The 14,010-nt window shown below is 33.7% G+C and overlaps 1 protein-coding gene across 1 annotated transcript; it reads right to left on the bottom strand.

Annotated features, from left to right (window-relative positions):
* Positions 1-4,071: 4,071 nt before the first annotated feature.
* LOC128215078 (uncharacterized) lies at positions 4,072-4,884 on the bottom strand. The gene has a single exon (XM_052921804.1). It carries the CDS (start codon positions 4,882-4,884, stop codon positions 4,072-4,074), a length of 813 nt encoding a protein of 270 aa, XP_052777764.1.
* Positions 4,885-14,010: the final 9,126 nt, after the last annotated feature.

Raw genomic sequence — 14,010 nt, 5'->3', positions numbered from 1 at the left:
AGCTTAATCCTGTTATAAGGGACTTAAGAAGTTTCGAGAAATTGGGGCCAGATCTGTCAACTGAGTATCTACGTCTGATACTCTCAACTGTCAAATCTCATAGGAATCATACCAGACAGGTTTTTTTTCTTAACGCTGATGGATTTTCTTGGAACGGGTATAGGTTGTGGATCTGGTGGATTATCTACTTCCTCATTTCCATATTTGTCATCCTCAGATTGAATGGCTGGATCTTGAAGAACTTCATTTCTAAATTAATATTTCCATTATCTTCTTCAACATCTGCTTCAAAATATAACTAGTTCTTTTTGTTGACCAGCCGGTCTTTTCTCAGATAAATATGTGGTAACATATTCATTTTCAGATGGTTCTTGTTCTTCATATTCAATTTTTGTCTTTTTCACGTTTACTGGTGCCTTCAGTACTTCCTTTTCCCTAGGCTTAGGTTTTGGTGAACTTAGCTTTGCCTTTACGCCATACTTAAACTTCTTTTGTATCTTCACTATCATCTTTAACCTCTATTGGAAGTAACTGATTCCTGTGAATCTTTCTGTCAACCAAATCTTCTGATCTTACTACATAAACCGGTATATCTGCAATTGGCTGTTTCACCAGTATATATCTGTGTTCTCCTTCAAATTTATCAGAATGTTTGTGTATTTCCATGAAAGCAATTACGAATGTTAATAAGAAGATATTCCATAATGCAAGAAAAACATATTTAGCAATATTTTCTGCTGCGGTTTTTGCTGTTTGATCTGTTGTGGCAAATGCTACTGAATACTTTGTATAATGACCTGTTATCACCAGGTTGTTGTGAATATTTCCATTCTATGGATCAACTGTCAAATAGTCTATGACAAAGCGCTCTAATGGATAGTATGCATTAATTTTCACCAGTAGTGCCTTGATATTTGAACATGATTTCCTTCTAAGGCAGCGATCAGATATTTCAACTCATCTGTCTTTACCAACTGGGTAACTGGGTCAATGAAAACTTTCTCTAGCCAAAGATACAATTCTGTCTTTTCCCTGATGGACGAGGTCATTGTGAATACCTTTTAGAACTTGTTTTTTTTAAGTACATGTTGAATGCAATTGTTTGTTATGACGAGAAATGGTCTGGTGAAATCTATAACTTGACAAACTGTTTTTGGTTGCATTGTAATGTCCAGTACTGCCCAATTTCAAACTCTTATGCTATGGTCTTCTTTTTGACATTTCATAATATGTGTCATTTAAACATGATTCATAGGTATTCCATCATTCAAAAAGTAATCATTCATGTTTATTGAAGAAGCTGGCAGCACATTTATAAATGGTGATACATTCAAAGAATGGCATACTGCTTTAAAAGTAACAATCGACTCTTTCAATCGTTGCTGTGTTATCCTTAGCTCCGTACCTTGACACGAAGGCAGTATCAGAATATTTTGTGTCATGGGCGATAAAAAATATGTCAAAACTGTAATCACAGAGCGGCAACCCAACGCTGGCCTGTAGCTTCTAGTTTAGCTGTTGTCAAAATGTAGGTGAGATGATTACTGGCTGTATATACAATGAATTTGTTTCCAATTAAGTAACAATTTGATCGACAATATATGCATGTATGTATTAATATTAAATGCATTTATGGCCGTGTTAAGAAAGAAAACAGGACGAAACAAAATAGTTGAGAAGCTCATCATATGACAGTGGGTTTTCAAACGAAATAAAATACATTGATTACACAAATAAGCAAACCCCAGTGTTTTGACTTTTTCATAAGTTGATTTTTCGTTTAACTTCTAATGGCAAACTTAATAGTTTTGTATATCTCAACTTAAGCTTCTATAATGCATGTAGGAATCGCTTTTCCAAGAATATCTTGTTAATGTAAAATGTTATTTGGTTATAAATTTGTCAATCGTTTAGACATCATAAACTTTCTACTTCGCATTCAATAACAATTTCTTTTAATTATATGCTTGCTTGTTTTGATTTTTTTTAAATCTATTTGTATCTGTTAATTGCGCATCAATGTCGACTTCCCTTGATTTGGGTAAAACAATAGACCGTTTATATAACGAGCTTTACCCTCGGGGGGGGGGGTCACCCCAGGGGTAAATATGTGCATATAAACCCAACTTCCATCGGAGATGAATTTACCTACGGGTATAGTTTTCCTCAGGTCGGGAGGGTTAATTTGCCACCGTGGGTATTTTATGCCATAAACGCAACAAAAATATTACCGAAACCTCGAGTGTATTTTGAATTTGCAAGGATTTTAAACTAAAGAATTAACCAATAAAATAGAATAAAGAAAGGAAATTGCCATAAATACAAACTCACTTTTCTATCAAATCTTTTTGAAATTTCTTCGCAGATGTATTTTAAAACGTTTAACACGTTTGAAATACCATATCTATGTCAGATTTATTCACTAGTATTTTGTTATAATTAATATTGGCTATTTTGTTTTTCTTTGAGACGCACACAGATGTATTTATGCAAAAAGGAATGCTTAACGTTACAAAATACATTCACACTCCGATTTCAACTTATTTATCAACACATGATTTATTCTTATCAAATTTAGAATGAAATTGTTAAACTTGAACATTTTAAATATTTTCTGACTAAATTGTTTGTTTTGAAAGACACACTAATTGCAATAATACTTTAACGAATTCACTGCATCATAATAAGTTCGTATTTTTCTATCATATGCCAAAATAGCATCAACATTTCGTTTACTCTTATTCTACATATACTGTTTAACAAAAAATATTGACATTTTATTCCTTATATCCAATTTTCTCCATTATAAAAACATCCAAAACACAGCCCCACGTTTTATGCAACTTGTTATTAGTCGCGGCTTGCAATTGTCAATGGGGAAGTGAATACGGATACATTTTAGTTATGAAAAAGAAGATTTGTTTATGATATCAACTCTTATTCAACTTTACTTAAAATTTGTCGTCAATAACCGTTTTGATGCGTGTAAAACTTCCAAAACGTCATATAAAACGAATAAGCCTAATGTTTAAAACAGGAAATTAAAAAAAGTTATTCTCTGTATTTTTTGTAATGACTTGTCGCCGGTCATACGAGTTCGTTATTTTAGAAAATTACTTTCTGTGAAAACGATTTATATACACGCTGTGGTAGTAAATAAGCATGTGAGAATTTACGGGCATATTGTGAATAATAGTTTAAATTATGCATTTGATAACAAATATAAGTGCTTTAACACGACATTAATTGACTATTTTAAATTTAAGTGATATAAAATGGAAGTACAAAGCTTATTTCACACCATTTTATTAACAAATATTAGTCGCATTAACGAAATTAACACAATTCAAATTTAACTGATATAAAATGAAAGTTCAACGCGTAATTTAAACGATTAAAAACAAACATTAATGAATAAAAGTAGGCCGAAAAGGATCAGGCCGAAATGATATCTCGGCCGAATCGACCCGACACCAATAATTTTATCGGTGATAATGCAAGGCACCAGTCTAAATAATTTACGCATGCCGGAGACGACCGATTAACTACGATCTAGAAAGTTGATTAAACCGTCAAAGTTCGGCTATGTCCGTGTTTATTCGGAATGTTAACAATTGTATATATTGTCACATGACTTTATTGAGCCAATTGGATATATATATTACTATTCAATAAAACCCATTCAGCCGCGTCTTTGATGCCTAACATCAACATTCGTCTTGTTATAGTATTCGTATTTTGTATTCCTATAAACATCTTTAAGTATAGTCGAGTGTATAAGCACTACATATACTATTAAACTCACTAGTTCAAATCAAAGTGTTGACCCATTATAAAATAAACAATTTGGAATACGAAAACTGTAGCATCCAATTCACATTTGTGTTACTATATATATATAGATAATATATATACACATATATATAATTAGTATGTATATATGTATTAAACATATAACAAGGTGTAATTTTATGTTCGAAATAGATTTGAATAACTTTGTGGACCTTTTAAAAATGAAAAGAAATTGAGGGAACACAATTAAACCAAGTCATGTCCATGCCGCCAGTAGTTTCATCCCAAAACATTCGCAGGTTCTGTTTCTTTAAGAAGAAACCCAGAGATAAATGTGTAGTGATGTCCGTTAAGTGAGTTGTCGGCATCAATATTTTGGATGGATACGTCATCACCAGTGTTCAGCTGAACCACAATCGTACTGCCTGAAGAATCGTAGCCGGCATCATGCACGTATAGATAACAGAGAGTTTGGCCATTTTTTATCCACTTTAAATGATCATTATCAGTGCCCAGTGCAAGCAGTGTCGCTGAAAATACGTAAATGCCATTCACCGGTGCTGTAAAGACCCCGTGATGATTGTTATAAGCGCCTCCTGTATTTGTTATAACATTGTCGAAAGCAATATCTTGACCAATTCCAACGTGTGCAATATCAGTTGATAGAGTCGCGAAAAAGGCTATCGCTCTTGTATCAGCATGGCGTCTATCTTTCGAGATGTTGAAGTCATCAAGAGTTACCTGTTTGCGTATTAAAGTATTTTCGCTACTTTCTTCAATATCTTTCTCACCCCTTTTGTTAGTTTCTGTTTCTGATTCAGTTCGTGTATCTGCCACGTGTTGGAAGTCTTTCTGCCGCACCACATTTACCAGTTCTAGCAGTCCCAGTTCTAAGTCCTTAATCAGCTCGGCTTGATTCGCATTTGTCTTCTCCAGATGTTCGACTCTTCCAATTAAGTCACTTATGATGGCATCCTTAGCATCTAGACGCTCTATTAAGTCTTTAATAACACTATCTTCAAACTCTCTTGCATGCACATAGTAAACATATAGAAGTGAAGTAAGAATCACTAAACATATGTGCCTCTGCATCTTTTAATATGTCTGACTTTTAACGGACACCAGATTGCACTAATAGAATAGGTGCACACTAGGTCGTTAAGGGATTGTTAAAGATAACCTAGATACACATTGTACACCTTATCCAAGTATTAAACAATTAGCTGTAGATTATTTATTAGGCATAGGGTGAACATAATAACCAAATACTTCTTGAAATCAGAATGAATCAAATAACAAGGAGTTTTATTCCAAAACTAAGTAAATAAAACGAAATAAAATACACTGATTACTTAAATAAGCAAACCACAGCGTTTTGACTTTTTCATAAATTGAATTTTCGTTTTATTTCGAATGGCAAATAAATAGTTTTGTATATATCAAGCTTCTATAATGCATGTAGGAATCGCTTTTCCATTTAATTGTATGCTTGCTTGTTTTCAAATTATGTATTTCTTTGTATCTGCGCTCTGCTGCTTGTCGATAGGGCCCTATCTTAAGATCACTTGACACGATATGTGAAGATTTATTAAACAGACCGTTTATATGAGGGGTTAACCCTCGGGGAGGGGGGGGGGAGGGGGCAAATCACCCCAGGGGTAAATATGTGCATATAAACCATCGGAGTTAAATTTACCCACGGGTATATTTTTCCTCAAGTCGGGAGGGTTAATTTGCCACCGTGGGATATTTTTTGTCATATAAACGCAAAAACATATATAATTTGCAAGGGTTTTACAGTAAATAATTAACTAATAAAATAGAATAAAGAAAGGAAATACAAACTCACTTTTATATCAAACCTTTTTGAAATTTCTTCGCAGATGTATTTTCAAACGTTTAACATGTTTGAAATACCATGTCTATGTCAGATTTATCTACTAGTATTTTGTTATCATAGATTGGCTATTTTGTTTTTCTTTGAGACGCACACATATTTATTTATGCTATCAATAAGGAATGCTTCACACCCCGATTTCAAACAATCTATCAACACATGATTTATTCTTATTAAATTTAGAATGAAATCGTAAAACTTGAACTCGTACATTTTAAATGTGTTCTGACTAAAATGTTTGTTTTGAAATACACACTAATTGCATTAATACTTTAACGAATTAATTGCATCATAATAAGTTTTTAATAATGAATACGGCTCCTGTGCTCCTGATATTTCAAATCCACGATGCGCTCATGCAGATACTGGACATTTGGCAAGATCGGCACCGAGCGTTCATGAATGTACGAACTTTAGGAATCAATCCTGATATTGACATTTTTCTCCGCACTTTTTTAATATTGTTTTGAATGAACATGTATGTCATTGAGTATTATAACATCAAATAATGGGCATTGTCGCGATTACCACCTGTAAAAAGAAACTGGCTTTGAAATGACTGGGGTAATGTAAGTATAAAGCATTGTAAATGTATAATGTGTAAATTTATAATATATCAAATCTTCACACTGGTAATTCAATCCAATGATTATGTACAAGTACCGTTTTTTAATATTTAACACCACATTCGTTCTACAAGTATGACATGTCATTTGACGAGTTACAAAAGTGACTTTTGCAGTAACAGAGATATTCTGGAGATGTTGCGTTTAGCTGAAGAATTGCAACAGGAGTGTAAATATGCGCAACTTCCTAGGGACTTTCTAACGAAATTTCATGTACCTAGCTTTTATACTTTTTGAGGATCCAATTTTCGTGCCGGACGGACGGAATGACGGAGAGATTTACAAATGTTCCGTCTGGTAAAACCGATCGAGAAATCAGCAATAATTTATAATTTTATATATTTATCTGCAATTTTTTAAATTCACATCATTGAAGACGTTTGAAAAGCCACGTTGTAGATGCATTTATTTGTTAAATTTCATTATTTGCATGCAATTCAATTTAGAGTCACGTTGCATTTTAATTGAGTGTCTGATTCTCACATAGACGCTAGTGGAGTTTTACTTCATGGTGGTAATGGGGAGCTAGTGTGACAGGCCTTCATGGTGGAAATGGGGAGCTAGTGTGACAGGCCTTCATGGTGGTAATGGGGAGCAAGTGTGGTAGGACTTCATGGTGGTAATGGGGAGCTAGTTTGATAGGCCTTCATGGTTATAATGGGGAGCTAGTGTGATATGCCTTCATGGTTGTAATGGGGAGCTAGTGTGACAGGCCTTCACGGTGGAAATGGGGAGCTAGTGTGATAGGCCTTCATGGTGGTTTCCATATTCATAACTCATTTCCCTTCAATGTCCTTGATAGTCGTTCAACTGAGAAACGCTCATTTGTGACATTTCAGAACTTGCAGAAGTGAGCGTCGAATTCGTTCACAATGGTTATCACGCCCTCTACCAAGAGAACAACTGCAATTTCTTTACTATTGTTTTCATTCAGTATTCTAAACTCTTCAGATTATCGAAACTGTTCTCGACTCCAATATTTGTCCGCCGTCCCTCCAACATTGTCTCATGTTAATTTCCTTGAAAACCTTTTTTCACATCTCAATCGATCTCCCTAGTTGAAATTTCTGTAACAAATCACTGTTTTGTCTCTTCACAAAGATAACATTGAGACAAATTTGCTTGACAAATACAAACAGTTGAAGGTTTGAAACTCAAACGACTCCGACAATATCAACAGTTCATTGAAACAAAATCTTATTAATAATACAGTTTATACACAATTTACCACATGTTGCAAAACATTTTAAACCGTTTTACAATAGGTGGCGTATCACCAGTCAGGCATGAAGTGTATATCTTACACTCCCTCCCAACTCCACTCCCCCTAAGTACAAAAAAGAGTAAGAAAGAAAAAAAAAATGGGAGAGCTTGATTTTTTATCGCATTCATACAAGAATACAACAAGCCTCCCTAAATATCTGACTGGTCACACTGAAGAGCTACTAGTAAACAATCGAAAGAAATATTACACATGTATACTTCACTAGCAATTTATATAGAACAGGTATTATTATATTATATAACATTTAAGCTGACCATTTGACCCACTTTATTAAAACTCGAGATGACAACATGCATTATAAACACAACAAATGCAATGCTTATATGTGTAGAGAATGCTACAAACATTATCAAACACATATTGTCGAAGCTGTAGTGAGTCCATGTGGTCCACTACACTCAAGATAAATATACAACATACAGCAAACTTCACTCAGTCAATTAATGACCAAAACAGTGAACCTGTCTTCCAATACAGATATGTTTATATATTCACCATGACTAAATTTAAATATATCAACAGTTTTAAAAGGATAGCAGCTTTCCTTAATACAATATAGACAACATTAACCAAAAATAAATTATTAAAGTATCCAAGATAATAACATAAGTTTACCTGTTACTATGACAACCACTGTCATGAGAACGATTGTATTCATCTTTTATAAGAAGCTAAAAGCCAAGTGTCACCTATATTTATCCAATAGCTGTAGTAACATCTGATAGTTAACTGATTGAACTAGATTATTGGTAATTGCAATTCAAATTCAGCCACGCTTTATTGTGCTTGAATGACGTTGTTGTATAATTGGCGAAAGCTACTTTATGCATCGCACTGTCAAGTTAAAGAGATATTACCTGCAACAACCAAACTTAGAAAATTAATCGACGAAGAACTGAGCCAAATAAGAAACGATATTAAATCTCTGGCAAAAAATTGCGTGTTACCCAAAGAAAGCAAGAGAAAGAGAACTTCTAGCTTGGTTTTAAAAAAGTTGGCGGAACATAGAAATGAGAATATCGTCAACAACGTTAATACGTTAATCATGGATGGCCTGAAATTTGTTATTTTGCTACATCGCCGGCTTTGACAGTCTACTTGACAGAGACATAATTATCAATCACACATTACCATATTGTTGTGTTTTTCTGGAAGTTCTTAACAAGTTTTCTATAATATTTTACCTAATGACCAAGCTTTAGCACCCATGTGACCCACTCTTAAGGCCAACCAAGATTACATCAAGCGGAACATTCTGACCTCAGTTTGAACAAAGTCTGACCAATCAATACCAATAATACTTTCGTAACATGTATTGTATAATATTTTTTATGCTTAACATGCCATAAAAAATGAATATTTAAAGTTTCATTACATGTTCAAATTCTTTATATTGTTTATAAAATAGTCTCTCATAACTCTTAATGAGATGTTATATAGAGAACAAATTGATGTTAAAATCTGATTATATATCACGAATGTATAAAAGTGGGACTGAAATAAATATTCAGTCTCTCTGTCTGTCTGTCGATCTGCATAGACGCATAAACGTCGCAGTTGAGTTGAAAGGCTGTTTAACTTTGAACATTGAACATCAACAATACTCGTATTAATCTCTATCCTCGCACCTCTAAATATGCCATTTTCTTGTACGACGTCTGCGTACCGGATGACGTTCCGCACAAAATGAAGACTATCTTAACATTTTCTGAATTATTTATTTGAATAATAAATAGCTAAAAAGAGCAATGAGAGAATATTCGTTCTGTATACAAGAGCCGTTAAAAGAACTTAATGTTCTACTTGGCTGAGGCTGGTAAAGTTAGTTCGTCATAGTTTTGGAGTTTTTGGAACTCGGAGCACATGCTATAATAAATTAACAATAACGCTACTACACATGTACAATTGCATATCGCGTGATGACGAAGATCGCAGATTTGACGTAACGTCTGCCTTCCGGTTTCAGACGTTGACAGTAAAAGCAAGTTATTTCCAGCCGCAATATTCCTTAGAATGAAGGCTATCAAGTTAATCCACATATGTTTTTGTTTTCGAAGCGAATACTGTTCGTATTCCATTCATCTGTCAATCTTCAACACTCGTGTAAACATATAGAGGTGGGACTATGTTCTCCCGATTAATCACAAATAAGGACTCTACAGTGAGTCGTGGGCGGCTATTGGCGTTAAAATCCTGAGAGTTAGAAACATGTTTTGATAGGACAGCTTTGACAAAAAACAATCGTGCGTTTTTTGTGATGTGTCAACAAAACGAAATACATTTTTAAATTTGCCGCTACAGTTCGTTTATGCACCAGTCAATTGTAACCCCCCCCCCTTAGGTCCGGGGGTATACCGGGGATAGCCGGGGAAAAGGGCCGTGGTTTTACTTTCATCGTGGCCCCGCAGGGCCGGGTGACCGCGGTGGTTTTTGTTTTAGCGCCAAATTAAGCCGAGATTGGTCCTTATATAGAGTCTCTGGGGTGCGGGGGCATTTGGCCGGGGTTTAACCATCAGTTCGTCCCCGCAGTGCGGGTATTTTACCCGGGGTTGGCTGGACCGTAAGTCAAAGTCCCGGCTATTCCCCGGACCACGGGGGCCGTGGTTACAAATGACTGGTGCATTATGATATATCGACTATCGGTATGGCCGTTACTGCAAACGAAATTACAACCTAAGCGTAAATGGTTGAATGCTTTTCCAAAGATATGGTTTATACGGATATATCAGAGCAGCAAATTAAAGCAGCTATATCCTATGTCTTCAAGTATCAAACATTAAATGGTGATTTTCGAAGGGCATTATGGTATGATTATTTCGCGTTATAAATATTGTATCAATATAACCTTACTAGTTAGCTGACAATATTTCAAACTACACTTATTCGGACGTGTCTTAGGGTTACATGTGATTTGTTTCCCTTTTTCAAACACATGCCAGGGGATCAAAGCATGGTTATACCATCTCAAAACATTGGCTTCTTTCCATCTTGACAGGTTTTGAAGATTAATGTGTAATGATATAAAAACAAACTTGTCGAACAAGCTAGATATACGTTTCTGTTTAAAAATTCAACATATTGTTCGTAACTTCGTACTCGTACACGGAATAGGTACTTCTCTCAAAGGATAGTGATTATATTTGGTAGTGTACACCAACAGCACCATAACAGTTTTTTTTTCAATGCAACCATGTTTTAGTGGCACTTTGCATTGCTCATCTTGTTATACGTAAAGGTGACCTTAAAAACATTAACTAATTTCAACTTTCCGCAATACATTGGAAAAAAGAAAAGGTGGTACTCTTTTTTCATATCAGAAGAGATGAATGATACATCGAAGATGACTGTTTTTTAACTCATGTTTACACAACTATTGCATAACTGTTTTCCATTTCCTTTATGGAACGATTTTCCAATTGCCCGTTTATAACCAAAGTTATATACTCATTATATACATAGTACTATATTGTTTATGTCTAAATAACACACTTTTTACATTTAAGAGAGTCTTCTTGAATTTAAGATGTAAAGAAGTTAATTAACAGACAGATGAAATGAGTAAGAAAGAAAGGCAAGAATTTTGAAAGAAAACAATACATCATTATTCTCCATCTTTTTTAACCTTTTTTGAAAAAAGTTAATTATATTATAAGCGTCTCTGACCTCTATATAAAACAAAACAAACGTCCCTAAACACGCATTCATAATTGTTTGAATGTTTACATTTTTCACTTCTCTCTCATTTAAATATGTGATATAATTTGACAAATTTAATGTAAGCTTTTGTGTATTCATATCATGATATATAACATTCGGTACCATTAATTGTGTATCTTATATAAAAACACTGAAGAGATTTAAAAGAACGGTCACTAGTACAACTCAGGGATATATTGAATATAAACATACGTGGTGGGAATCATCATTGCACATTAAACAGATCGGAATCGACCGTTGTTCCTTGTGTATAGGTCTTTATTTATTGGTGTTCATCCACGAGTTATTTTGAACTTAGCTATCAGCTACTTCTTATTTGATGTGTATCAAGTTCGGTTGCACTTATGGCCTTATGTCTTGTATTTATATACAATCACTTAAATTGGTTGGGTAAATCTATAGAAGATTTCGTATTAACGTTATTTTTTTTAGTAATACGTATTTAAAATTTGATGCTAATCAATTGGAATAGCTTTTTTAACTTCTGAATTTAGAAATGCAACTATGATATATGTTGACATTAATTTAACAAATATATATTATTCAATTAAATATTTCATAAACATATAACCCAAAATTTAATCCGAATTTTCCTTTTACTTTCAAATATCGATTACACCATACAATTTGTATTCTTATTTCTAGGATATTTGCATTGTTGCATAAATGCAATAAAAGCTTCAAAAACAAAAACATATATATCTGCCGCGAGTTGTTAAATAATACACATTCAACGGGTTCAGGAAATTTGTTAGATAGCGAGTCGTATATATATATATCATAATACGATTATAATTAAACAAACTTCATCAAGTCCATAATTGATTTACAGCAACAAAGACATGCCCGTAGTGGATATACTATTGCCCATCATTGCCATCAAGGAAATCATTACCTTTTTAATATTCATTTAATTTTCATTTTCATTGTCTAGAGTTTGGGAAATATTGAGAAAGGCTCGGAGGAAGTGTAGATAAAATATCCACGGTTCTGGTACGGTGTATCTATGACCAGACCCGACTAATCTTATTTAGAAACACCACAAATTGTCCATAGACAGTTATTTGAGAGTTGCCTATCGCAAGACTGAAAATGAGACTGAAATAGTGGAAGCCAATCTGCCCCCAAAACCCTACTAAATACTAAACATAGCATGCCGTTTTTTTGCGAATACGCCGGCATTTGGTGTTTTGCACATAATAAAATGACAGTATAGAGGCTAAAACAAAACATAGCACAGCGTAGCAATACATATACTGATATTGCGTTATAAAGAGCCAAGAACATTTAAAGCATATTGCAGATGTGGAACTGAAGATCGAGTTGTGTTTTACCTTCACCATAAATTGCATAGAGCATCTTGAATGCGTTTTTATTAATATGCTTATAATCATTCAGTTGTATTCGATATTCTGATATTCGCTTTATGCAGTTTTCAACAAGTTAGCTAATATATATATATTATATTAATATAGGTTTAAGCGAGTGTTTTGCATAGTTGACAAATTGTGTGTTGATTGTTTTACTTTTGCATAATATTAGACAAGTGTATTAGCAGAATAAAGTAATTGCGCATGCAACAATATCTTTTCGTAATACCAAAACAAACCATTAAAAAGAAAATTAAATGATGACAACGTTGTGAAAAGGGTGACATCTTCTTATGTAATATCAGTCAATATGTTATCAATTTGTATTAAGATAACTACAATGCATAAGTTGCTTTATTCCGAAAGTATACCACAATTGTATAGGAATAATATGAGTATAAAACTATGATCATTTACCGATAAACACTGTGTTGAAATGTGAATTTAGGTTTTGTTTTGTTGTGTTTTCTTTAGCCATACTATTTCAGCATTGGTATTGATGAGATATGTATTGGTAGCATATATTGAATACAGGACAGTGTTCGAAATTGGAAAATAGCTATACATGATGCCATGAAAACAGAAAATATAATACTGTCCAAGCAATAAAATGTTGTATTCAACCCAATTGGCCAAAGCCATTCGTGTGTGCAAACCTTCAAAGACAAGTACATTTTTATTAACATTTTCCTATCGGAATTCACGTTTGTAGCTTTTAGAACACAACGTAATGCTAAGTAAAAAACAATACTAAAGATTTAAATAAAGAAACAGTCTTTTTCGTGGTTTCAGCACGGTGGTTCATTAAACTTTAAAGCTGCACTCTAACAGATTTACCATTTTTTTTACAACTTTTTATTTTTTGTCTTGGAAAGAGCAAATTTTTGCGTAAAAATCTGCAAACCAATGATATAAGATTGCTGACAAAAGATCAGATCGCAGATTATCTTATTTCCGTTCGAAAATTAATGTTTTATGGCTTAAACCATTACTCAAGGTTTAAGAATATGCATAAGACATTAATATTTGAACTTAAATATAAAAAAAATGCGATCCAATTTTTGTCAGTAGTCTTATACAACAGGTTTCCATGGGTTTTAGCAACGATTGGCTCGTTCCAAGACAAAAAACTAAAAAGTTGTCAAAACGTTAAATCTGTGAGAGTGCAGCTTTAAGGCCTACGTGTTATTTAATTCGCTTTAAACTGTAAACATAACATTTTAATAGATTTTTCATGAATGTTATCGATTTTATTTAAATAGTTTGAACATGCGATCATTGATTTTTCATCAATAATGACAGCTAAATATCGCGTAGTTTGAC

Source organism: Mya arenaria, chromosome 13 (genome assembly GCF_026914265.1).
Source record: "Mya arenaria isolate MELC-2E11 chromosome 13, ASM2691426v1".
In the NCBI taxonomy this organism is placed as follows: Eukaryota; Metazoa; Mollusca; class Bivalvia; order Myida; family Myidae; genus Mya; species Mya arenaria.
This window is presented reverse-complemented; position numbering and strand designations above follow the sequence as displayed.

Coding starts and splice junctions, on each gene's coding strand:
- LOC128215078 (XM_052921804.1), bottom strand. CDS start 4,884: ATGCAGAGGCACATATGTTTAGTGATTCTTACTTCACTTCTATATGTT.